Consider the following 22,957-nt stretch of genomic DNA (forward strand, 5'->3'; position numbering starts at 1 on the left):
ACAGTGCTAGGTTCTAAACATAATCCACCCATGAATTTAAAAAATAAATAAATAAATAAATCCAAGATTGCGAGCTTCTAGAAACTCTCAACATTTTATAAAATTGCAAGCTTGTTGTCTAGGAAACATTTTTAGTAAAACAACGACTATACTATTTCCCATATTATAACCCTTCACTATTGTCTTTAAAAGCGTTTTCCAGTCGCACCTTATATGTGTATTCACTTTTTCAAAATTTGAGAGTTGTCGCTGTACCTTCATTTTTGTAATTTCCATAACCCTTTACTCATGCCTCTGATATTATTCTATCGCCATTGGTACTACTTACTGCATTAAGCTCATGGTCTTGTCTGAATTCAGCAATTTAAAAAAGGAAGAAAGAAATGTCAAGCTCTTCAAACAATCAGTCACATCTCTCTAAACATGCAATGTGACTGACAGAAATTTCGAGATTCATACTTGTAAAACCACCTGACACTATATGAAAGGGTGTAATTCTTCACAGCCTGCCCCACACCTTTTAAAAATACTGAATTTGGAATTGATATACACCAAACTACATAAAACATGCTTCCTGAGGAAAGTAGAGCTTTTGGTTAATTGGTGCAATTCTTTCCAGCAATTTGTTGAAGCAGAGAGTAGAAATTCTTGGGGGAGTGAATGGTAAAAACGTATTTGGCCCCACAACCCCATGTGATCTTTTCTCCACAGATGGCTCTGCAGAACACCTGACATGCCATAGCTAGGCTAGATGGACCCAGCAAGTGTCACATTTTGTGCAGATTAGTCAGAAGGCACCAAAAGAGCCTTTTCAGTGTAAAGTTCATCTGAACAATAACTACACACTCACTATCGTCGTCAGTGTAATCTCTGTAAACTTCAATTCACAAATCTATGACTACAGTGTAAATGCAAGGTTTCATTTCATTACCATTATAGAGGCTAACTATACTGTACTGAAAGAAATAATTGTACACATCATCACAAGGTTAGTAAAATTATATTTGATCTTATTGCACATATTTAACTCCTGGTGTTCTTGTTAAATTCATCCGGTTGTAAAGTCCACACATGAAAAAGGATACCCTCAACAGAATCTATGGACAGCGACAGCAAATCCCATTTCTCAAAGAGACTTCTAGCAGAAAAACATCTATCAGGCATGAGTCTGGGAGCCAGGAACCAAGACTGGGGAACTCACACAAAGCAAGCCTCCATGCTGAACCAAATCACAAGCACTTCAGAAAAGGCCCAAATACCAAACGGGTCCAGCCTGCATAAACTAGACTCCTACCTACAGTCGACGAGACTAAAGAATATCAGGACGGGATCCTCCCTTCACCAATTGGTCTCTATATCCTCCTTTCAGTATTCCATCTATCATTATGAAATATATAAATAAAGTTGTGTGCAGATGTGCTGAGAGTAATATGCTATATCCTTGGTAAGGTAGGGGAGGGGCATGAAAACTAAACACAGCTTTACCATTCTTGAGTCATGGCCCTTGCATGTACAAAACAATGGCAGACAATGCCCTAAGTTTATCAGAGGTTACAATAAGGAAACAAACATCCAACTGAAAAAGATCAATAGTAGGTAAATAGCGCAGTACATACCTGCAAACCATACTTTGCACGAATTTGTTTTAGTTCCCTTCTTCTTAATCTCTCCTTTTCTGCCCTGGTTACTATAGCGGAAACAGTAACTGAAAGACAAAAAAGAAAAACACATTAAAACAATTGATAAGATTCGATCTATGACACCAGAACATTCTGATGGATACAACTACCTGTGGATTCCTCACCTAATGAATACTCCCATGGCGCCAGCATTCAACGGAAATCTTCTTCCTAGTCTCTGCACGTCGACGAGGACGTCACTCTAGCCCACGCGACGCCGTCTGACGTCATACAGGCAATAAGAGGTCCTCGACGACGTGCCGACGTCAGTTCCCTTTTTTCCGTGCATTCGAAACGGTTATCTTCGAGGGAGCAACTGTTACTTTCGTGGTTACAGTGTATTTTTTGCTGCGTAGTCCTTCGCTGCAGTAATAATGTCGCAGAGAAAGTCGGGTTTTAAGCCTTGTCGTGAGTGTGGGGGCAAGATGTCAGTTACGGATCCTCACTCCGACTGTATTTGGTGTTTAAGCTCCGACCACGACGTCTCGACTTGCGAATCATGCCAGCACATGAATCCAAAGGCCCTCAAGGAACGTGAGGCGAAGTTGTTTATGGCGAAGTCGAAGAAAGAAAAACATCATAAGAAGTCTTCTTCGCCAAGGCATCGGCGTCATCGAGACTCCCGGCGCCGTAGAGAATCACGGCGCCATTCGAGCAAGGAGACTCGTTCCAGGTCTTCGGATCGGCGCCGGAGGACTTGGGAGGTCAGTCCCACGGTCACGCCGCATCCATCAACGCCGTTGCCCTCTCCGGCGTCACCGACTTCACCTGGACAGGCGTCGGTGATTGAAGTGGTGCAGCCTCTGGTGTTGTCCCCGGCGTCGCAGACGTCGAGGCCGGTGTCGGGGTCGCCTTCGATACAGGCACCCCAGTATCCGGCTTTTCCCACCCCTGGAGCCGATAGTACCGCATTCCTAAATGCGATGTATACCATCTTCCAACAGATGGCTCCAGGGGGTGCTCCGGCTGGCCCTTTGGCCTTTTCATTGGGTGATCCTGCGCCTCTACGGCCGGCACCCTTTATGCCCTTTCTCCCTTTTGGGAACGTGGGCTCGGCGCCGGTGGCCGCTCCGGTGGCTTCGGAGGGTTTGGCCCCGGAGATTTCCATCCCGTCGACGTCGGGATTTCGTCCTGTGACTCCGGTGGGTCCATCCGCTCCGAGTGCTCTTTCATCAGCGCCGAAGTTACCTGTGGCGCCGGACGCGGCGTCGGTGGCTTCTGAAGATCGGCGCCGATCTTCGGCTTCGGCGGAGGCATTGTCGACTCCGCGTATCGAGCAGAGGCTTCATTCGAGGAGACGTGCTCTCCGTTTATTAGAGAAGCAGGAGTACCAACGAGTCCTGGAAGAAGGAGAACTAGAGGACTCGGGTGATGGACTGCATGGTCTAGATACAGCCAGTGGGCTGGACACTTCCCCTGAGTGGGATCTTTCGTCTCCAGGGGAATACACGGAGGAGGCTGCTTCCTTTCACGCAGTGGTACGGAAGGCAGCTAGTTTTCTGGACCTGCCTTTGCCGGTGGCAGAGACAAAACAGAACCTTCTGACAGAGGTGCTTCATCCGGCCTCAGCTGCGGCAGAGCCTCTATTGCCCATTAATGACGCTTTGCTGGATCCGGTGCTAGAGGTGTGGAAGAGACCAGTATCTTCCCCAGCGGTTCATAGAGCCGTAGCCAGGAGGTATCGAGCTGCACCAACTGACCCTGGCTTTCTTTCTAGGCACCCTACACCGGAGAGCTTGGTGGTGCAGGCCTCCTGTTCATCCAAATCGACGCCTGGTTCTTTCCCGACGGTGCCTGGGGACAGAGACTCGAAGAAACTGGATGCGCAGTCCAAGAAAATCTTTTCGTCCTGCAGTCTGGCGTTGAAGGCCACCAACGCAACTTGTATCCTGGGGAGATATATTCATGCTCTTATGGATGACATTTCCTCATCATTTACGGCGCTTCCCCAGGGTCTTTTGGATGTTGTTTCAGATGCCCAGGCTGCTGCGACCCAGATTATTCAGTCTGGGCTGGATACGACCGACTCGGTGGCCAGAGCAATGGGCACGACTGTGGTGGCAAGGAGACAGGCCTGGCTCCGTAATTCGGGGTTTTCTGCAGATGTGCAGTCAACCCTATTGGATCTCCCTTTTGATGGGGACAAGCTGTTTGGCACCAAGGCAGATTCGGCCTTGGAACGTTTTAAGGAGAGCAGGGCCACAGCCAAATCGCTAGGACTCCAAGCTCCTTCTTCCTCTGCCTCTTCCAGGATTTTCAGGAGGTTTCGGGGATTTGGGCGTGGCTCTTCCTCCTCTTCCTTTCGGGGGAGATTCCAGCAACCTGCCTCTTCCCATCCCTATAGATCTTTTAGAGGGAGAGGGAGGGCCCGCACCAGAGGAGCCTCTCAGCAGCACTCTGCCTCTTCCTCGTCCTCTGGAGGGGTGCAGCAGGGAAAGCAGCCTTAGGCTTCCACCATTTCCCACTCACTCCTCTCCTGTAGGGGGAAGATTACAGCATTTTCTCCGCAAGTGGAAGACTATTACAACGGACACTTGGGTTCTCAGTATTGTGGGAAAAGGCTACACCCTTCCCTTTCGGGAGTTCCCGCCCCTCATCCCGCCCCGCCCATCTTATTGTTCAGAAGAACACCTCCTGTTGCTAGAACAGGAGGTACAAGTCCTCCTTTCAAAGGGCGCGGTAGAGTTGGTCCCAGAGCAGGAAAGGGGTCGAGGTTGTTACTCAAGGTATTTCCTGATTCCCAAGAAGGATGGTTGGTTGAGACCAATCCTGGACCTGAGGATCTTGAATTGGTTCCTCAAACAGGAAAAGTTCAAGATGCTGACCCTAGCTCAGGTGCTTTTGGCGTTGAACAAGGAAGATTGGATGGTGTCTGTCGACTTGCAGGATGCTTACTTTCATATCCCGATACTCAAGTCACACAGGAAGCATCTCCGGTTTATGGTGGGATCGCAGCACTATCAGTTTGCGGTCCTTCCGTTTGGTCTTACTTCAGCACCTCGAGTCTTCACGAAGGTGATGTCGGTGGTTGCGGCAGAGCTCAGAAGGAAGGGGATAGCAGTATTCCCTTACTTGGACGACTGGTTGATCAAAGCCAAGTCGCCGGAGCTTGTGTCGCATCATCTGCAGTCAACGACTCAGTTGTTGTTCGACCTGGGTTTTTCGGTGAACGAGCCCAAATCTCACCTGGAGCCCTCTCAGCGCCTCCTGTTCATAGGGGCAGTACTGGATACAACATTGAGTCGAGCCTTTCCTCCGCCTCAGCGGATTCAAGATATTCAGGAATTGGTTCCAATGTTTCAAAATGGAGCGGTAGTTCCAGTCCTCAAGGTCCTTCATCTGCTCGGTCTGTTTGCCTCCTGCATTCTGTTGGTCACGCATGCTCGCTGGCACATGAGGGCTCTTCAGTGGTGCCTCCGAAGGCAGTGGTCTCAACACAAAGGAGATCTAGAAGGTGCTGTCAAGATTTCCAGAGATGCTGCTGTGGACTTGAAGTGGTGGATTGCGAGCAACAATCTTTCACAAGGAAAGCCGTTCGCGCAGTCGCCACCAGTGGCCACGGTCATAACGGATGCTTCCACTCTAGGGTGGGGAGCTCATCTGGGGGATCTGGAGATCAAAGGCCTTTGGTCTCCAGAGGAGCAGATGTTTCATATCAATCTGTTAGAGTTACGGGCTGTACGTCTGGCTCTCAAGGCCTTCCTCCCTTCCCTTCGTGGTCAGTCGGTACAGGTCCTGACGGACAATACTACCACGATGTGGTACATAAACAAACAGGGAGGAGTAGGGTCGTACCTTCTCTGCAGAGAAGCTCTTCGACTATGGTCCTGGGCAAAGGACCATCAGATTTGCTTGGTAGCAAATCATCTGGCCGGGGTCTTGAATGTACGTGCGGACGGTCTCAGTCGCCAATTCTCGGCAGACCACGAATGGCGTCTCCATCCAGATCAAGCCCGTTTGATCTTCCAAAGGTGGGGGTTTTCTCGGGTAGATCTGTTTGCCACTCTGGAGAACGCGCATTGTCCGTTATTCTGCAGCCTCCAGTATCCGATGCAGGGAGCGTTAGGGGACGCGTTTCAAATAACCTGGTACGGCCAGTTGCTTTACGCGTTTCCTCCCATACCCTTGATTCCTCGAGTATTGAGGAAGATTCGCCAAGACCGGGCGCTAGTCATCTTAATAGCTCCGGATTGGCCAAGGAGGGTGTGGTACTCCGACCTTCTCCAACTCTCAATGTGCCCTCCGCTCCGTCTCCCTTTCAGGGCAGACCTCCTCTCGCAGTCGCAGGGGTAGGTTTTACACCCCAACCTCCAGAGTCTGCACCTACATGCCTGGAGATTGAACGGGGCAACCTGAGTTCCTTCTCTCTCCCGCCTGATGTAGTGGATGTTATATTAGCGGCCAGGCGACACTCCACTAAATCTATCTACGCTAATAGGTGGTCTAAATTTGTTGCGTGGTGTGGAGAGAGGCAGATTGATCCCTTACATGCTCATCTATCGGACGTTTTGTCTTTTGCTCTCTCTCTAGCGCAGAAAGGTTGTGCAGTGGCTACCATTAAGGGTTATTTGTCGGCCTTGTCAGCCTTCATTTGTCTTCCAGACCAACCATCGTTATTTAAATCCCCTATTGTTATCAGATTCCTGAAAGGTCTTCTAAATAAATATCCTCCAAAACCATTCGTTATGCCGCAATGGGATTTGTCCTTGGTCCTGACTTTCCTTATGGGGTCCCCTTTTGAGCCTATGCATTCTTGCCCCTTAAGGTGTTTGGTTATAAAAACAGTTTTCCTGGTAGCTATAACATCTGCAAGGAGAGTAAGTGAGTTGCAGGCCTTATCGCTAAAGCCCCCTTATACAACTTTTTATGGGGATAAGGTGGTGTTGAGGACCAAGGCTGCTTTCCTCCCGAAGGTTGTTTCACCCTTCCATTTGGCTCAGACAATTACTTTGTCCACGTTCTATCCTCCGCCTCATCCTTCTAAAGAGGAAGAAAGACTGCACCGTCTGGACCCAAAGAGGGCGTTGAGCTTCTTTATTGATAGAACAAAGGATTTCAGGCTGGAGGATCAGCTGTTCATCGGGTACGTGGGCAAGAGGAGAGGAAAGGCAGTCCACAAGAGAACACTCTCCAGGTGGGTGGTTCTTTGCATTAAAATCTGTTACTCTTTGGCAAAGAAGGACCCTCCTGAGGGCATTAGAGCTCATTCCACCAGAGCTAAGTCGGCCACTTCGGCCTTGGCCAGGGGTGTTCCTGTGGTTGACATCTGCAAGGCCGCAACTTGGTCGTCCCTTCACACTTTTGCGAAACATTACTGTTTGGACTCTGAGGTCAGAAGGGACGGCCATTTTGCACGGTCAGTGCTGCAGGATTTCTTGGTTTGACCATTTAGGCACCCGCCACCGGGCGTGGTACTGCTTTGGGACTCTATTCATTAGGTGAGGAATCCACAGGTAGTTGTATCCATCAGAAGAACGAGTTACTTACCTTCGGTAACGACTTTTCTGGTGGATACATTAGCTACCTGTGGATTCCTCACGGTCCCACCCGCCTCCATGTTGCCTTTCTGGTCTTACCAAGTAATCCTTGAGTGCGCTCCTCTTGGTCTTCAAGGTTGCAATAGACGTTGTATATATGGATACGTGTGTATATTATCTGTATATATATATATATATGTATATATCTTTGTGTACATACATGATTTGCATATATTTGTTCGTTATATTAAATTTACAGCTATTCATTGCAATATTGTGTATTTTACAAGGTTATGGGATGTTGCCTTGCACTTTCATTGCATTGGGTGGTTGTTCTCATGCACAAAAAAAAATGTTGGTACTGACGTCGGCACGTCGTCGAGGACCTCTTATTGCCTGTATGACGTCAGACGGCGTCGCGTGGGCTAGAGTGACGTCCTCGTCGACGTGCAGAGACTAGGAAGAAGATTTCCGTCGAATGCTGGCGCCATGGGAGTATTCATTAGGTGAGGAATCCACAGGTAGCTAATGTATCCACCAGAAAAGTCGTTACCGAAGGTAAGTAACTCGTTCATCTGGCTGAGAGGCCATAACATGGCGAAATGTTGGATCCTGTTCTAGTCACCATTTTCTTCAGGTTCAATTTACAACAACTAAATTATATATTAAAGTTAAAGTAGGTAGTATTGTATGAAATCGTCTCGGTTTCTTAATATGTACAAATACATGCGTCTGCGAGTAAACTTAGAACTGTAAGGAGTTTGCAATTTCAACATCAACAGTAAAGAAAAAAATAGGTTCAAAGTTTTGATGTGTAAACAAAACAACTGCCAAGTGAGGAACGTTTTTTTTTTTTTTTTTTAAGAATATGGTCAGACCTATGTCTATGCTCACGGACAGCCCTAAGTAAGTTGATCATTCTCTTCTGTGTAAATTTTTCAAATATGCTATGTGTTCCTAACAGACATTTTTTCACCGTCTTTAAGACTCTTGTTGGGCGGTTAGTCTAGGTGGACAAGACTTTAAGAGTTAAGGACTATACCCAGTGTCGCAATTTATGAGGCCTTGGGTTGATGCTGAGAAGGATGATTCATTGTCTAATCCCTCAGAACTCAATTTGCTCCTGAGGCACCATGGGAATATGGGAAGATTGCATGTTTGCTGAGCAGTGGAAATATGGGGGATGGACCTTGAAGCCCTTATAATTCTGCCTCCAATCATCTTGCTGCCAACAACTGAATTGCTGGCCATGAAAGGGCTTTAAAGGAGAGGAGCAGTCTTCAGAACAGAATACAGGGGGCTTCTTCAAGGGGGCTCATTTTTCTCTGTTGAGGACACAGAGGATATAGCCAGTTGGGTCTTTTTTCTCTTCTGATGCACTGTGCTTGGGTATGGTTTGCCTAGCCAAGAACTGCTGTGATTCCTGTGGGAGAAACCGGAATGCTGTCTGTTTAGCTACCTACTGACAGCTGGGAAAGCGTGCACTGTGGCAACCGATATATACCCTTTCTTACAGGATTTCACCCCAGGCATTCCTGCCTGTGAGTAGTGGTAATCAGACTTGTGGTTTCCACAACTGTCTTTCTAAGTATCCATTATCTTATAGTCAGTCAAAGGTTCTTGACTAGGAGTGGTTAGTCCCTTGTACCTTTAAGTTGAATTAATGACTACAGTATTAACTGTCCACTTTGCACTGCTGACAATGCTCACTTTATGCCTGGGACTGTACATCAGATTTGGTAAAAAGTGCTCATTTAAATTATAAAATACAGGGCACTCAAATCACTTCCTCCACAGAAGCACCATAATAATTTATTTATTGATGCGTGTTGTTCATTAAACAAGAGAAGACTGTCTGCAACTTACCAACCAATAACAAAGTAGAGTTCAGTCAGGCTGTTCCACAATGGGCCTTGATGAGGTACGAAGCTGACTAGGGGGTGTTACAGAATGAAAGCTGGGAGGAGACTAGGGGCCTTATTACGAGTGAGTCAGTTAATTCCGACCCATGTGCAAACCCCTTCTTACACACGGGTCGAAACGAGTGTTATTTAAAGCATCTGATGATTATTGGGTACGTTAAATACCTCAACCATTATTAAAATTCAGTAGGTAAAACCTGGCAAAATTTAACAGGGGAAAACCATACAGTAAGTACTGTATTGTGGATTTTGGTGCATTAAACACCAAAATCTGCATGTTAAATCAGTCAATCAATCAAACATGTATAAAGCGCAGCAAATCATCTCTGAGGGCCTCGAGGGGCTGGAGCTGTATGTGGCTGCATGGAGAAATGATCATTCGAACACCCAGGTCTTTTGTTCTCTTCTGATTAGCTGGAGTGATGGTGTGATCCTGAGGTGCAGAGCGGAAGTTGTTCCAAGCCTTGGCTGCCAGGTGCGAGAAGGAGCGTGTTCCGCTGTTGGCTCGATGGATCAGTCGAGTGTCTGCGAGGGAGAAGGAAACTGATCGGAGGTGTCTGGTTGGTTGGTAGAAGGGCAGGGCCTTGTAGGTGTGAGTCAGCATCTTGATCTGCATCTCTTCTGAATCAGGAACCAGTGGTGTTTTTTGAGATGGAGTGCGATGTGGGTCCTTCTCAGGAGTTGGAGTAAGAGACTTGCCGTTGAGTTCTGTTTTGTCTGAAGTGTCTTCAGAAGGCATGCTGTGATTCCTATACAGAGCGTGTTTCCATAGTCGAATTTGCTGGTGATGAGGGCCTGCGTGACGGTCCTTCTGGTGATCTTCAGACAGTGAGAGGATGAGCTGTACCTCGTCCATATAGGAGATGATGTTGACTCCATGTGATCGGAGGGTGTTGGCCGGGGGACGGGGGTCATGTACGTTTTGAAGAAAGTCGAGCGGTGGGATGATCCTTGGGGGACTCCACACAAGATCTTCTTGGAATCTGAGGTGAATGGTGGGAGACTGATGCTTTGGGGTCTGCCGGTGAGGTACAAGGGGATTCATTTGAGGGCGTTTCCTTGAGTCCCGATGTGGTGGGAGACCATGTCAAACTTTGAGGACAGGTCCAGGAGGGATGAGGGCTGCTGTTTCTCCACGGTCCAGGAGGGCTCTGATACCATCTGTGGCTGCAATCAGGGCTGTCTCGGTGCTGTGGTTAGCTCGTAATCCAGATTGAGAGGGGTCCAGGAGGTTGTAGTTTTTAAGGTGTTGGGTGAGTTACTGGTTGATCGGTTTCTCAATGACTTTTGCTGGCTAGGGGAGCAGAGAGATGGGCCGGTAGCTCTTCAATTCCGCTGGGTCAACGGATGGTATTTTTAGGAGGGTCCTCACTTCAGAGTGTTTCCAGACCTCCAGGAAGAGGCAGTGGTGATGGAGGTATTCAGGACCTTCCTGATCACGTCGCAGATTGTCTTGCTTCCGAGGTTGAAGACGTGGTGGGGGCAAGGACCTGTGAGTGCTCCAAATTGTACAGAGTTCATGATGGAGATAGTGCCTTGCGTGATGAGGCATTCCCAGTGGGTGAGAAGTTGTTTGGGGTTCATGCTTGTGCATGTGAACTGGTTGATGCCGTCTGCGGCGGAGGGTTGGTGTTCAAAGTTTTCGTAGATACCCAAGATCTTGTAGTGTAAGACGTCCAGAAGGTTGTGGCACAGTCCCTGGGAGGGATTGATGTAGTTCTTGGTGGCTGCGGGATTGGTGAACTCCTTCACGATGGCAAAGAGTTCTTTGCTGTGATTTGAACTGGCTTTGATGAGGTCTGTTAGTGTATTTTTCGTGGTTTCTTTCAGGAGTCAGTGGTACTGGTTGAGGACGGTTCTAAAAGCGGTGCGGTCTTCTGTTTTTTTGCTGATGCGTCCCTTTCTTTCAAGTTGTCAGCAGTTGCGTTTGGAGGAGTGCAGTTGCTCTGTGAACCAGCTTGCTCTTTTGCTTTGTTCTTTGACTTTGGCTGTCTTGGCGGGACAATGGCATCAGCGCATTCTGTGATTCACTGGGAGAAACTTTTTGCTGCTTCTTCTGGGGCGTGTGTAGAGGCTCGGAGATGGGAGCAGTGTGTGTCATTCCAATGGTCTTCAGATACCTTTTTCCAATTTCTTCCAGTGAATCTGCTGGGCATGCTGCCGGGGAGGGGGTATGTGGGTACGGAGATGGTGAAGTGTACGCTGTGGTGGTCGGACCAGGGGAGTTATGTGAATGTACCCGACTCTGTCACTGGAGTGAAGAAGGGGTCGAGCATGTGTCCTATGATGTGGGTAGGATCAGTGACGAGCTGCTTGAGGCTGATGTTGCTCAAGCTTTCCAGGAGAACAGTGGAGTTGGCGTTGCTAGGATCACTGAGGTGGAAGTTGAGATTTCCTGGGAATATGTAGTGCTCAGAGTCGATTGCTTGAAGGGTGATGAGTTCCAGGATGGCATTGCAGAAGCTGGGACATGATCCTGGTGGTCTGTAGGCAAGGGTGCATCTGTGTGGAGTTGGAAGTTGAGGTGTTCCGTTAGTGGTGTCAGGTCATCAGGGGATGCCGTGCAGCAGATGGTGTCCCTGTAGATGATAGTGATTCCGCCTCCATGCTTGTTGGTTCAGTCCCGGTGTGTTATCTAGTAACCTTTGGGGATGGCGGTGGCAATGTCTGGTGCAGAGACTGGGTCTAGCCAGGTTTCTATGAGGAATATGACATCCAGGGTGAGGAAGGAGATTGTGTCCCAGACCTCAGTGGCGTGTTTAACTAGTGAACATGAGTTGAGCAGGATGCATTGGTGGAGCTGTGTCGAAGTGGTCTTGGTCGATGTGTAGGGTCCATTGGCTGCTTCTGTGCTGAAGGTGAGGCGGAAGTGTCGGAAGGAGAACGGTCCTCTGGTGGTATCAGGAAATGAGCGGCGGCAGCTGTTAGTTTGTCCGGGGTCCAGTGCTTGGGGGTCAGCGGCGGAGTATCTTCGTGGGATGGAAGAGCCAGGGGTCCTGGTGCTGGGCGCGGTCCAGGCATGGACGTGCTTGCCTTTGGTGCACCGTTGGTACACCAGCGTCGTGGCCGCAGTGCATCCTCCATTAAGTAGGTCCTGGGAGCAGGGAGGTGCGCAGGGAGGTGCGCTGGGAGGTGTGGGTGGGGTTAAGCAGGAGATGGGAAAACAGACAGCAGGCAGGAGCAGTAATGGGGAAAAGGGAATACATAGAAAAAGAAAGGAGGTAAAAAGCAGGAGAAAGTACTCCACAAAATGTGGGAAAGGAGGGAGGAACCAGTGACAACGAGACAGAAAGCAGAAGAAAGCACTCAGAAAAACAGAGGGAAAGAAGGGAGAAACAGTGAAAACGAGGCAGAAGGCAGGAGAAAGCACTCAGAAAAACAGAGGGAAAGGAGGGAGAAAGCAGTGAAAACAAGGCAGGAAGCGGGAGAAAGCACTCAGTAAAATGCGGGGAAAGGTGGGAGAAAGCAGTACAAACAAGGCAGAAAGCACTGAAAAAAACTGAGGAAAAGGAGGAGAAGGAAGTGAGAATGAGGAAGCAAACCAGAGAGAGTAATGCAGCAGCAGGGGAGAGAGCTGGTCTGGGACCTGTTTGCTGGGGCCGCACTGCAGCCTACATTATGTGGGTCCTGGGAGGAGCGCTGGGAGGTGGCGGTCACGGCTAGGTGGGAAAACTGGCAGCAGGCGGAAGCAAGAATGGGGGAAAAGGAATAAACAGAGAAAAAAAGGAGGCAAAAAGCAGAAGAAAGTACTCAGAAAAATGGGAGAAAGGAAGGAGACTGCAGTGAAAATGAGGAATAAGGCAGGAGAAAGCACAAAGAAAAACAGAGGGAAAGGAGGGAGTAAGTAGTGAAAACGAGGCTGAAGGCAGGAGAACGAACAAAGGGAAAGGAGGAGAAGGTAGTGAGTGCGAGACAGGAAACAGGAGAGTGGTGCAGCAGCAGGGGAGAGCTGGCCTGGGACATGCTCCTGCACGTTATTCCCCAGAAACTAATAACTGGTGCTATTTATCGCATGTGATAAATAACATACCTTTGTGGCATCATTATTTATCAGGTGCAATAAATAGCACCTCTACTCGTAATCAGGCACTGTGAGGAATAATCAATATGGATGTAACATCTAAGAATGGGGGACAATTTGAAGATGAAAGGCAAATGTATAGCAAAAGTAAAGAAGTGAACGATTGAAAGTGCTGGAGGTAAAAGAAAACCAGAAAGAGGAAGAAATGTGAATGCGGAGGCAACTGAGGCAAAAGACTAGAGGTGATTCTGTCCTGTTTTACCATATGAGAATGAGTAATTTAAATGGCTTTCAAAGAGGAAAGATTTAAGGCCTGATTTAGATGTTAGCTGTTATGGTCCCGCCGTCAGCTTTTCGACTGGAATTCTGTTCACCGCCGTGATGGTCCACACACTGTATTTAGATGTTGGCGGTCCCACAGACTAAAGACTACATTCAAACCGCCGCCACGAAATACCGCGCGTGTCAACAGTGGGAAGGTAAAATGGGATGCTGGCGCAACTGCAGACAGCCTTCCCGGCGTGCAGATTTAGACATCAATAGTATTCAAGGTAGGGCTGCCGTAATGCCAGACCACGTTGGGTGAGCACTGCACAGGAGGTTGGGACCCCTGCAAACATATGCATGTCACAGTTATTTTATTTATTTTTAATCAATGTAACATACATATGTCGGGGGACACGAGTGGGTCAGAAATAGGTGGGGACACACTGGTACACAAAACATATTGCACACATACACAACTTTTAATATTGTGCCAGTATTCATTGGCAAACCTGTCAACTGTGACAATGTGTGCACATTGCCAGAGGATCTGTACCTTTCATGTTGTGCTGCGAGCTGTGTGTTCGTCAGAATGTGTATGTGATGCAATGCGATTGGATGGTTGAGGTGAGGGACGGGTGTGGGTGATGTGGTTGTGTCTCTCTGTGTCACTTACATGTGAGATGGATGTTGTGTATGATCAGTTGCTGTGAATTACATTCAGGTTGTTGTGTGGCAGTCATTTTCATGGTGTGTAGTGGTGCATGTGTGTGAGAGTTTGTGTTGCCGAGTGTGTAGTTGTGTTTGTTGTGGTTATGTAAGGGCAGTGTCAATGCTGAGTGTATGTTGTAGCACAGATGTTTCTTAATGTGTGTTCGGCATGTACGGGTGGCATTGTGTTGGACTAGCAATGGATAATTGTGTGTATGTGTTGTGTAGTGTGGGGGTACCCATTGCAGTGTGTGTGGTTTCACTTACCTCCCTTCAATAGCCGCTACCATTGCACGAAGTCTACTGACTCCTGCTGCAGTCTCCTGCAGTAAGCAAAACGCCGTCATTCAATTCACCTGCAGAACTGTAACATCTAAATATGGTGGGCAGATGACCGTCGACGTGACAGTCTTTTCGGTCCCCCATTCCGATGCGACCGCCAACATCTAAGCAGGCCCTTCATTTTTTTACGAACAATTAATAAATTCAGACTGTTTGAATTTACTGGTTTATAGTGTCATATTGTGTAGGTATCTCAAGTTGAGATTGTTGTCGAATCTTTTGAGTGTGGGTGTCAGATAACCTTGTTTGTTGAGATGTAATATTTGATATGTGATTCATGGTAGTCAAAATTGTATTCTGGCCTCAAGGAGAAGCCAGTATAGGTTTCGGAGGATCAGGGTTTTATGCTTGTCTTTTGTGGTTACTAATAGTGTCTGACAGCTAAGCATGACAGCTCTGACAAGCGATAGGTAGGCGGACCAGCAACGACAAAGCTACCTTAGTCCACTTTGAAAAAGATCAGAGATTGCAGCAGCTGTCTTGGGACCTCACATCCAGTGCCCATGTGGGGCTCCAAGACGTGTAAATGCTGTCAGTGGTCTATCATGTTGAAAGCAACTGATGTCCAGAAAGCTAAGACTACATACATGTCCATTGTTTAACAGATATTAGAGAAAGTTCAGGCATTTTAGGGTTGCAGTTTCAGTACTGCAGCCACTCAAAGGCCTGATTGGTACATGACAAGAGCGTTATCGTCTTCAATGTGCTTCCTCAACTGGATGGCTACCCATTTCCCTATTACTTTACAGGGTTAGGAGGGGCTGGTCAGGCTCAGCCTGACTTTTTTCCCCATTGGAGTGATATGTCCAGTTTTCAACAAGTCTTGTAAGACATCTTGTCTGTCTTCTCTTAGTGATGAATTGATTAGCCAGCACCACAAGATGGAGAATTAAGAGAAGATCTCTTTAAATATTGTTCACCTCACAATGTTAGAGGCAATGTTGACAAGCTTGACAAAGGACCTGATTTAGAGTTTGGCGGAGGAGTTTACAGCATCACAAACATGACCGATATTCCGTCCGCCGTATTACGATCCCATAATAGCCTAAGGAGGTCATTATATGGCGGACAGAATATCCGTCACATTTATGAAAGAGTAACCAATCCACCAAAATCTAAATCAGGCCCTTAGTTTTTACCAAACACTGCATTGCTCTCAGGTGGATGTGCTGTTATTTCTCCATATTCTGTGGTCTAGATAAGGTATCTTGTATTTTGCAATGAGAGAGAGAAACCCTGGCCAGTCTAAGGCACTGAGTATGCAATACAAGGGACTGTAAAGAGAGTATATGTGCATGCTTGGCTATCAAGGCTCTGGGGTAAATTCTGACTCTACTGATGGATGCAGAGGAATCATATGTTGGCCACATTGCTAACTAGGCTTGCTGATGGTCGAAATAAACACACTCTTTCCACCCACTCTTTAAATCTGCTACACGTCTCAGATACTTCTTTTTCAAGCTTATGGTTGAATTCCACTTTGCCATTTTTACGTAAATGTTGGGTAGGGGATTTTGGATGGTAAGGGTTTTTGTAAGGGTGGGTATGTGTTTTTGGGTGGTAAGAGGTTTTTAGGGTGGGTATAGGTTTTTTGATAGTGAAGGTTTTTTACGGGTTAGGGTGGGTATGGGTTTTTGGGTGGGAGGGTTTTTTTAGGGTGGATATGGGTATTAGGGTGATAAGGGATTTTTAGGGTAGGTATGGGTTTTTTGGTGGTAAGTTTTTTTTTTAGGGTGGGTATGGTTTTTGGGTTGTGGGGTTATGATATATATAATTTACATATATATGTGTACTCAATATATTGAAATACATATATATATTTATATTTAGGATCACACACAATATATATATGTTATAGTTAGCTTCTGAATTTATTCATACAAAACAACAGAAATTCAGCAGTTCGAGTTCTTTCAAGTAACTATAACTCGTGCCCTAAGGTAACTACAACTTGCGTCCTTGCCATGCACGGTTTTATTCCCCTGCAGGCCTGGCCTGCAGCGAGGCCTTGCAGGCAATTCCTTATAATCACCCAAATCTGGACAATGCATGCCCTTTGGTCGTGTGCAGCGGAGGTTGCCACAGGGCCCGTCTCTGACAGTGGATCTGTGAGTGGGTGCATGAGTGGGTCTGAAAGTGGGTGCGTGAGTCCATGAGTGGGTCTCAGTGGGTGCATGAGTGAGCGACTGAGTCTCTGAGTGCATGTATGAATGAATTAGTGTATGAATGAGTGGTTTTTCTTTCACATTTTTCCATGTTTGCGAATATTTTGCAGATAATTTGTAAAAATTTGTGAAATTTAGCAAGTACTGCAGATGGTGACGAAAAATTATTTTAAACCTATAATTTGCCCCTTATACACACCTATATCACACCCCTGGGGTCAAGGTACCTTCACCCTGACCACTTACGCCACTTTCAATCTGGATTTTCACCCCTGGGGACCATGCCCTGTGGAATAAAATGGCGGCTGCAACTTTTTAGTCAGGTTGTGGTCTCCAAAAGTACTGAACGGACTTACACCAAATAGTGAAAGCACAATCTGCATACCAAAAGCTAGCTTTTTGCGAAGTCTAGTGTAATTCCATCCAGAAGTTCGGACTATAGACACGTGACTAAAAGTCTTATGGGAATTAACATAGGGAACACAACTTTTTTCACACACAGCCCCCCTCCCCCACTTTTTCTCAGCCCCCGCTTGACGGGTCTCCCTGAAACCTTCGGTGCGCAACAAGAATCACTGCAACAATGTTTTGGGAAAAATTTAGTTAAGATTTGTCAAATAGTGGCAAAGATGTAGGCAAGTCAAAAGCGACATGCTCTTTCCATGATAGCTTGGAAAATGTGCATGTGCCAAAGTGCAAACTCAGCATGTCTTCCCCCAAAGGTCTCTATTTTGCCAGTGTACATAGCCTTGCTACCCCTGTTATGAGTATATATTTCCGTCTTGATCTGAATTCAAGATCTTCATTCTTCGCTTTGATTAGGGACTGTACCAGGTCCATTTTTATTAGCTTTTCTCTATCACTTGCTGAGTATCTTTCCACTACAGTCTGTTCCGCTTAATTGAGACGATCTTCATATTTTGTGCTTTGCTGAGGTACTATTGTCCATGCAAAGGTTGAGCAAGTCAATCTTATTGTCAGTGGTGAGGAGGCCTACTTGCACATCTTGCAAAAGCTCTTTAACCAAGGGAGTCCTTGTCTCCCTCACCCTATGCTCAAGCCGTTGAGAGGGCCTAAGAGTTATCGGCATCAGGATGCATTCCTACTTTGTGGCTCTCAAAAGACAATCTTGGCTGCGGATTCATACCCATTTCACAGAGGTATATATTGATACTTTATGTGGACATTAGTTTATAGTTATAGTATCAATGATGACTAGAGTCAGGATATTCACCCCTCAGCAGTCCCCAGGGTTTGTGGGTGTTGCAGATCTTAGGATGCTATATATTTGCTCAGTGCACAGTCGAGGCCTGGCAGATCCCTTCCTGCACCCACTCTGTTGTCCACCCAGCTAAGACACGAGACACACCTCACCTGTCCCAAGGGGGCCGCTGGCAGAAGTAATTGCCTCCATTTGTAGAAGAAGGCAGGGACTCCTGATCTCAACTCTAGTTGAGCATGGTCGCTAAGGTAGAATTGCAGTCTTGAGTCTCAGGAGGGATCCCCAAAGGGTCCTCCTCCCCCAGCTTCAATGCATATGGAAATCCTCAGCGGGCATGCTCCTCAGGGGCAATTTTTAACTGTACTGGTCCAGTGACTGTCCCCTGATCACAGATGCAGCACTCTCATAGACCCAGAGGGTGCGCTACTATATTATCTTCCCCTGGCACTCTGCTCTCCTCTCTGGCCTTGGGTCACAGGTCAGACGGGACCCCAAGATTCTGTTCTTAAATGCACTCACAGGGTTTCCTGCTTGCTGCAAGAGTGAATGCTATTGTGTTGCGCCATCTTTTTCCCATGTAGTTGTCTGCGTTGCCACCGAGCCAACGGAGCTCCCAAGTTGTGTGTCGATCTTGGCTTCCGGGCTAGCCACGGCCCTCACAGCACCCACCTTAATATGAAAGTCATCTCTACAAAAGCAAATCACTATAATTCCTAAACAACTGGAGATCCACCAAGAATGGTTGTTTTGTATCGCGCAATACTAAATTCTCTATTTACCAACCAATGCCTCACTCCCCAGGCGTCAGACCTATCAAGAAACTTGTGTAATAACTCCTGCATCCTGAAAGGTGGCTCAATCAGCATTTGTGACATCCCCATTCCACCTCTGTACATGATGAAACGGTGTTACATAAATGTACCACCCCTGCTGGCTGAGATCAGTTTATGGATTAATCTTTTCTACGCCGTTGGAGACAGAACGTTACATGACAAACTGGGAATATAGACAGCATGTAAAACTTAACTTGGGACTTTAATAACTCCTATAAGGAGACTCCACAGAGAGGACGGCAGTGGGGAATCTGTGGTGAGATAAAGTATCCACCAGAAAGAGCAGTATTAAAGGGAAGTAACGATTTCTTCAGAGAGCCATATCTATTTTCAGATTCTTGATTTGATACCAAAGCAATAACTCTTCCAAGTGGGCACTGCTAGGGCAATAACGGTATTAACAAAATGATACCAGAAAACATAGCCTGTAGAGGGTGAACCTGCTTCTTCTCGTGCAAGGTAATGAACTTAGACAAATGACCAGTGTAAATGAATTTTATGGAAGAGCGATGAGCTGCCAAAAATTACACTCACCTCGTCTGAGAGATCAAAACCTCTAACCTGCTTCTGCCCAATCAACACTCATCAAGATGCAGATTGTGAAGATGGAGGGGGCATGGCCAACACGGCAGCCACTTTGGACGCTTTGTAATAAGCTCCACGTCCGGCCCAAATATCATCATTTAAATATCCCACCAATCCAGATCTTAATACTCTTGAGAATTGCTACCTAAACTCCCTCTGCGACGAGGCTACCCTATTGGAGGTAGCAGCAGTTAGAGAGTGCCGCAAAACTAAGAAGAAATGCTGCATCACTGCCCGGTGTGGTGGGCCTGCTGTGTGGCTTGGAGCACCACAGCCTTGAGTCTCTGCTGAAACACTGTACCTGGCCCATGGGAGCCTGCAGCAAGACCACTGATGGAGCGGGGGAGTCGGCTCCCCGGCTGCTCACTAGGAGAAGAGCACTTTAATCTTCAGCGCGGAGTCCTGCAATGTCTGGGCTCGCGCTAGGCGCAGCGCGGGAGAGAGGAGAGCAGCGACTTCCCACTGCTTGTGGGACCGATGCGGGGTGTGCCTGCATATGTTGGAGGCTCGCATAGGTGAGACTCGACACAAACTGCTGCGGAGGTGCCTCTAGGTGGCCCTGAGACATGGGATCGACGCAGCATTGAGGAGACCCTGTTCTCATTCATTCTGCGCTGGGACCTCACCGTCCATGGCGTTGCCGGCCGACACTGCACTGCTAAGACACAGGAGGAGCGCTGCGGGGGCCCAGCGAATTGGACTCACATGATGCTGAGGGATTGTCACTTAAGAGACCATGTGAGTCGGCGATCAATGCAGGGGTGGGGGGGTTAAGAGAGTGGGGGGGGGGGTTTGGGTGAGGAAGGACAACACTACTGGGCATCCCTGAGAGAGGGACTGAGCACGCATAATATCTGTGATACTGCTTCTCCAAGCTAGACTGCTGGTTTAATTTGCGGCACATAGCAGATCACTGGGGCTCTCTGCGCTGCATGCTCCCATTATCACACTGGAAACACACCTGTAACCTTGGTGCCCGGGCCCCAGCACTGCTTGGACTGATTATGCCCCAAACCACTTGACGCTGGAGGTGTTGGCTGAGCCCTGATGCTACAGCTTCCCTCTGGGAGACTTACTAGAGTCCTAGTGAGCACCTAAAAAATTTGAGTAAAAAAACTCCTTCCCCCCACCTCGGGGGTATGTGCTCTCTACTCAAGCCGTCTGAGAACGACATCTGTGGCAAACACGTGCGCGAGGCTCTAGGACGGTCTACTGTCGCTGGTGAGCTGCTTTGTTTGTTCTTGTACCCACTGGAGGTGGTGACTGCTTATCTTCCCTGCAACTCCGACTACACAGCGGTGCGCGGCACCATGGTGCGACGATGGTCAGACAAAGTTTCCAAACACTCTTTGCCTGAGCAAGTGAGACAGATGTCCTCCCCCACTACCACATAGCACACATTAAGTGCTCTCCAACAACTGGAAACCAACTTGCACGCTCATTTCAGCCAGTCTGAGGGTGTCCTGAAGGCTATCCTTGACACTAAGACGTCATATCTGATGCTTTCCCGAAAGGCAGGGGCACCAGTCAAGGGTGTCCGCTTTCGCCCGTGCAGTTCGCGATGACCGTGTAGCCTCCTGTCTGTGGAATGTGCCTGCATGCCCAGCACTGGGGCATTTGTGAACTGCATACATATCATATTGTGTCCCTCTATGCTGATAATGCACTATTATTTCTGCATAAAGGAGGGGCCTCCCTACCAGAAGTGATGGCCCTATTAGATACTTTTGGAGCTATAGCTGGCCTTCGGTGAACTAGGCAAAGTATTGCCTGTTCCCTCTCGCTCAGGTTTCAGTCCATCTCAGATTTGCAATCCTGAACCATTGCCTACAATGGTGCCACAGTCCATTCAAGTACTTGGGATTCATATATATCACGCCAATGAGGACTTTAATGAGGGAAATCTGGGATCGATCCCTTTTTGGTCCTCTCTGCCGCTCTCCTCATTGGGAAAAGTAGCAATAGCAAAGATGCTAATTCTTTCCCGGTTGCTGTACTACTTTGCAGCCGTACCAATCGTGCTTCCTAGGCTCTTCATTCGCAAACTGAACTGACTGCTATTAGAACTGCTGTGGGGGAAGGACTGGCACCACATTGCCCTGGCCATGACAACCACTGTTCATTGAAAGGGGACTGAGCATGCCCAACTTTGAGCTCCATTACGCTTCTGCTCAATTGCAATGACCTTTATATTGGCTCAGAAACTCCCCCAGCGTGGAAAAAATGTCTATATGTATGAGACTGGGTCCAACAGGTGTATACACCTGGTTGACAGATTGCATGCACCCTCCGCTTCAAGATTCTAACCGGATGACCACGGCCTCATTGTGCTGCCGCCGCTTCATCCATGTCAAGTTCACATCCCTCCCTTACTCCCCCTTGATACCGGTGGCCCAGATACGGGCAGGTGTTATGTTGACATCGCACCACAACATGACTCAGTGGACCACAGCTGAGCTAATGATGGTTGAGGACTTTTTCAAGAATGGGTCCTTTATGAATTATGAGAACATAATGGACACCTATTCTATAGAACCAGGGCACTTCCCGACATACCATGCCATACGCAAACTAGTGCATGACACCTAGGGCACTGATGACACTGAACCACCATTATCTGGCCGCCTTCATGCCCCAATAGCTTGGGGTTAATCAGAGTTATGATATTTCTCTGCTGTACGAAACCCTGAATGCAGGCGCTTCCACTGGAATGGCAGATGCACTTGACCGCATAGATTTGCAGTCAGAGGTTACTCAGAGACGGTTATATGTAAATCTCAGGATAAGTCTTTGAAGATTTCTCGCCCACAGACATTGGTGCCAATGACACGCAAGGATATTGAAAGAAAGAGAAGTACTCAGAAGTTAAGGATTATACTAGATAATACAGAGATTTCTCAGAGACTGTTGAGAATTATGAAGAAGCATTGGTCAATACTTACCCATGATGAGACATTGAAGAAATTCATTGGTAACAAACCGAAGGTTGCATTCAGGAAAGGTAATACCCTCAATAGCATCTTGAGTCCCAGCTATTTGCCTGATATAAAGAAGCCAGATTGGCTTAGTGCGCATAATCTGGGTTTTTATAGATGTGGCTCATGTGCGATGTGTAAATGGGCATGGCAAGCTAAAAAAGACTTTTATGACAGAAGTGGTCATAGAGTGGATATTAAATCACACATTGATTGTAATACTAAATATGTGGTGTATATGCTTGTGTGCAAATGTGAGAGGATTTATGTGGGTAGTACGATACGCCCTCTCAGGGTGAGAATTGCTGAACATTGGAGAGCGATCAGGCAGGAAGACGAACGGTACCCCATAGCTTCACATATGAAAGTATGTGACGCACAAGGAATTCATAAAGAATTTAAATTTTTCGGTTTTGATTATTGTGATCGGAATCCAAGAGGGGGCAATAGGGAATTAGTTTTACGGAGAAGAGAGTCGATTTGGATTATTAGGTTAGGAGCTGTGGAGCGAGGTTTGAATACGGACTATGAGATGGAGTATTTTCTCGGAGACCAGTAGAATGAGTTTTAAGATTCAGAGACATGATTAATGTGTAGCAATATAGGGTTATCAACGGTAGGTGCCAGTGTAGTTGGATATAAAATTAGAGGCTGTAGTTGTGTTGGCTTGACTTTACATCGTATTATATACGGTATAATGGTTAGATTTGTTTTGGTGGTGGTTTTTGTACTATGGTCTTGAATTGTACTGTATCAGATTA

At 47.2% G+C, this 22,957-nt stretch overlaps 1 protein-coding gene across 2 annotated transcripts in view; it reads right to left on the reverse strand.

Moving 5' to 3' along the window:
* Window positions 1-22,957, reverse strand: part of AGGF1 (angiogenic factor with G-patch and FHA domains 1) — a 321,895-nt gene that overhangs the window by 62,776 nt on the left and 236,162 nt on the right. For both annotated transcript variants that reach the window (XM_069223545.1, XM_069223537.1), the window contains exon 11: window positions 1,617-1,705. In XM_069223545.1, the coding sequence (XP_069079646.1) occupies window positions 1,617-1,705 (89 nt within the window). The remainder of the gene's footprint in view (window positions 1-1,616; window positions 1,706-22,957) is intronic.

The sequence above is a fragment of the Pleurodeles waltl genome, chromosome 1_1 (genome assembly GCF_031143425.1).
Source record: "Pleurodeles waltl isolate 20211129_DDA chromosome 1_1, aPleWal1.hap1.20221129, whole genome shotgun sequence".
Classification (NCBI taxonomy): Eukaryota; Metazoa; Chordata; class Amphibia; order Caudata; family Salamandridae; genus Pleurodeles; species Pleurodeles waltl.